The sequence below is a fragment of the Trichinella spiralis genome, assembly GCF_000181795.1.
Source record: "Trichinella spiralis strain ISS 195 chromosome Unknown Scfld351, whole genome shotgun sequence".
NCBI classification, from domain to species: Eukaryota; Metazoa; Nematoda; class Enoplea; order Trichinellida; family Trichinellidae; genus Trichinella; species Trichinella spiralis.
In genome coordinates, this window is record NW_003527290.1 from 1 (window position 1) to 2,476 (window position 2,476).

At 32.4% G+C, this 2,476-nt stretch overlaps 1 protein-coding gene across 1 annotated transcript; it reads left to right on the forward strand.

Moving 5' to 3' along the window:
* Nucleotides 1-64: 64 nt before the first annotated feature.
* Tsp_13963 (conserved hypothetical protein) lies at nt 65-1,389 on the forward strand (the record flags this gene model as incomplete). The annotated part of the gene is made up of 6 exons (XM_003370899.1): nt 65-113; nt 166-339; nt 634-700; nt 757-894; nt 950-1,222; nt 1,255-1,389. Coding segments are annotated over 6 exons (836 nt in total), but the record flags the coding sequence as incomplete, so codon positions are not given.
* Between the last annotated feature and the right edge of the window lie 1,087 nt (nt 1,390-2,476).

Genomic DNA, 2,476 nt, shown 5'->3' on the forward strand with positions numbered 1-2,476 from the left:
ACACCTGCTAATGCCAAATTTTTTGAAGGAAGCTTTGTGGCATATAAACCTCCAGATTTTTCAGCAAGTTATCCTAAAGGAAAATCATTTGATGATTTTGATCCATCTAATAAGTAATTTTTTATTTTTGTTAAATTACCATATTTTCTATAAACTGCTTTATAGAAAAATTAATTTAAATGGAAAAGATGGTAGCATTGATAGGCGTCCAATGGATAACAAAAAATACACAGTAAAAGATGGTCGCCCTCAGAACCCAGGTGGTTTAACTGGATTACAAGGCAGAGGAGTACATCCTCGCTGGGGTTCAAATTTTATGGCAATATTTGTTATTACCAGGTATATTATATGAAAATCATTACCTCATTACTATTAATTTTTGTCAAAATATGTTCAAAATTGCCACTAAAAAGTATATTGTAGTTTAAAATTTTTTTAACAAAATATTAGAGTAGAATTTACTAATTTGTACTTAATACTTTATAATTCACTAGAGTATAATTCACTAATTAGTAATTTCTTAATACTAACATTTTTTTTTGATATATTAAATCTTATAGGGTGAATTTAAATGTTTATCATTTTTATCTTATTTCAAAATTAATAAAATTGCTTAACTTTAAATGATTTCAGGCAAGAAGGTGATAAACTCGAAGTATTATCAACCTCTTCATCTTTGAAGCCAGTTTCATTTCCTAATGTACGTAATAAATATTTCTTGATAATGAAGTATACACATATGTACTTTAATTTTAGTTCTACGTCGACAACTATGATTTAACAACACTGAGGTCACAACTGGAAAAAATAATACTTCATAGCAATTCCCAGAATTCACATTCTGAGGAAGAAATTAAAAAGATTGTTAAAGAAGCAATGCATCATAGCACACTTGTAAAATATTTTGATTTATACTGTTATCCAAAGTGTTTTATAATTAACATTGCAGTTAAAACAAGGTTTTACACCAGACGCCAGCAACACAGATAATTCATGGCTTGAAACAGTGATAGTGCAAATCAGTGACCAGTCAAGAAAGCATGTTGGATTGCTCGATTTGAAGCCAACAGAAAGTTTAGACAAAGTAGGATGGAAGCTGTTAGATAAAACAGAACAGAAAAATTTGCTGAACACGTTAAGCAAAGCGATTGGAAAGGACAACTTAAACGAAGTTGCTGCTGAAGTCGGAAAGAAACGTTCCAGAAAGCTTTTAAAGGCTTTGGTAGTTGCTGGCTTAATTGGCAAATTTTTCAGTGGAATAGGCCTTGTGGTCTCCCTGGTGGCGCTAGTTTGCACGGGCTCGCTTCTTCCTGTCCTTGGTGCTTTGGGTTTATTGGTGGCATTTTCTGTGCTTTCAGTGATTGCTTTGCAACACACTTGGTAAATTAAAATACTGCAATAATAAAATGCAAATCGTGACACTGCTTTCCGTAATAATTTTTAACGCAAAATTGTCCTATCAAGATGATGAAAGTTCCCCCAAAATCAATCACTTAGATGCCAGCAATTAAAATGAAGTAACAGGTGCAACGCACCTGGAAGATAGCACTAAGTAGCTTAGCAAATTTATAATCACTTTGAGTTAAAACTTTTTTTCTCATGCCATGATCTAGATGATGACATCTAGAATGCTACGTTGAAGCGTTTTGTTGAACGTTTACAGAAATGAACTTTGCTTTAAAAATAAAAAGCATTCTGCTACCATTGATACACTGAGTTTACTACTGATTTTAATGAGAGAATTCAAAATAGAAGATTGAAATGGAAATTTTTTCTATTAAAAATGTCACTGTACACGATGATAGATGGACTAAAAATGCTCAAGTGCTATCACATGTGCTTCAATGCAAAATGTGTAACTGACCAGAATTGAAACTGGAACAACAATATAAAACTTTATGACAAAAATACAGAATTAATAGTGTGTGTAAATTGTTTTATATATGGAAATCAAGTGACAATTACAACAGTCCTGAGATATTCTGTAACAAGTACATCCAGTAAATATAAGCGTGAAATGATCTGAAAGAAGCTATGTATGATGGCCCAGAATGTATAATAACATTGAGCAAATTTTACACATGTACATTATGTTTAGAATCATTTTTTTGCACAAACACAAGCACCGGCCCCACCCTTGGGGGGGGGGGGACATAACTATACCCTTTATATGCATATAGATTTATTTTGGCCCATTACAAAAAGGATATGTTTGTTGGTTTTAAGAATAATAACTCCAAACTAGTTTGGAAATCCCAACCCAAGCAAGCAATGCAGTCTATTGTTAGTTAGTTATATAACCAAACGACAACTATTTTACAACTCATGGGACTGCCCTGAAATGATAGTGCTAAATGACGCAACAGCGCATGCATGAAAACGAATTTCAAAATTTCAATGCAAAATAATATTGGCAATGGGAAATTTATTCCAATCATAAAATTTCGAAACGCCATATTTTTGCAGACGATTGAAA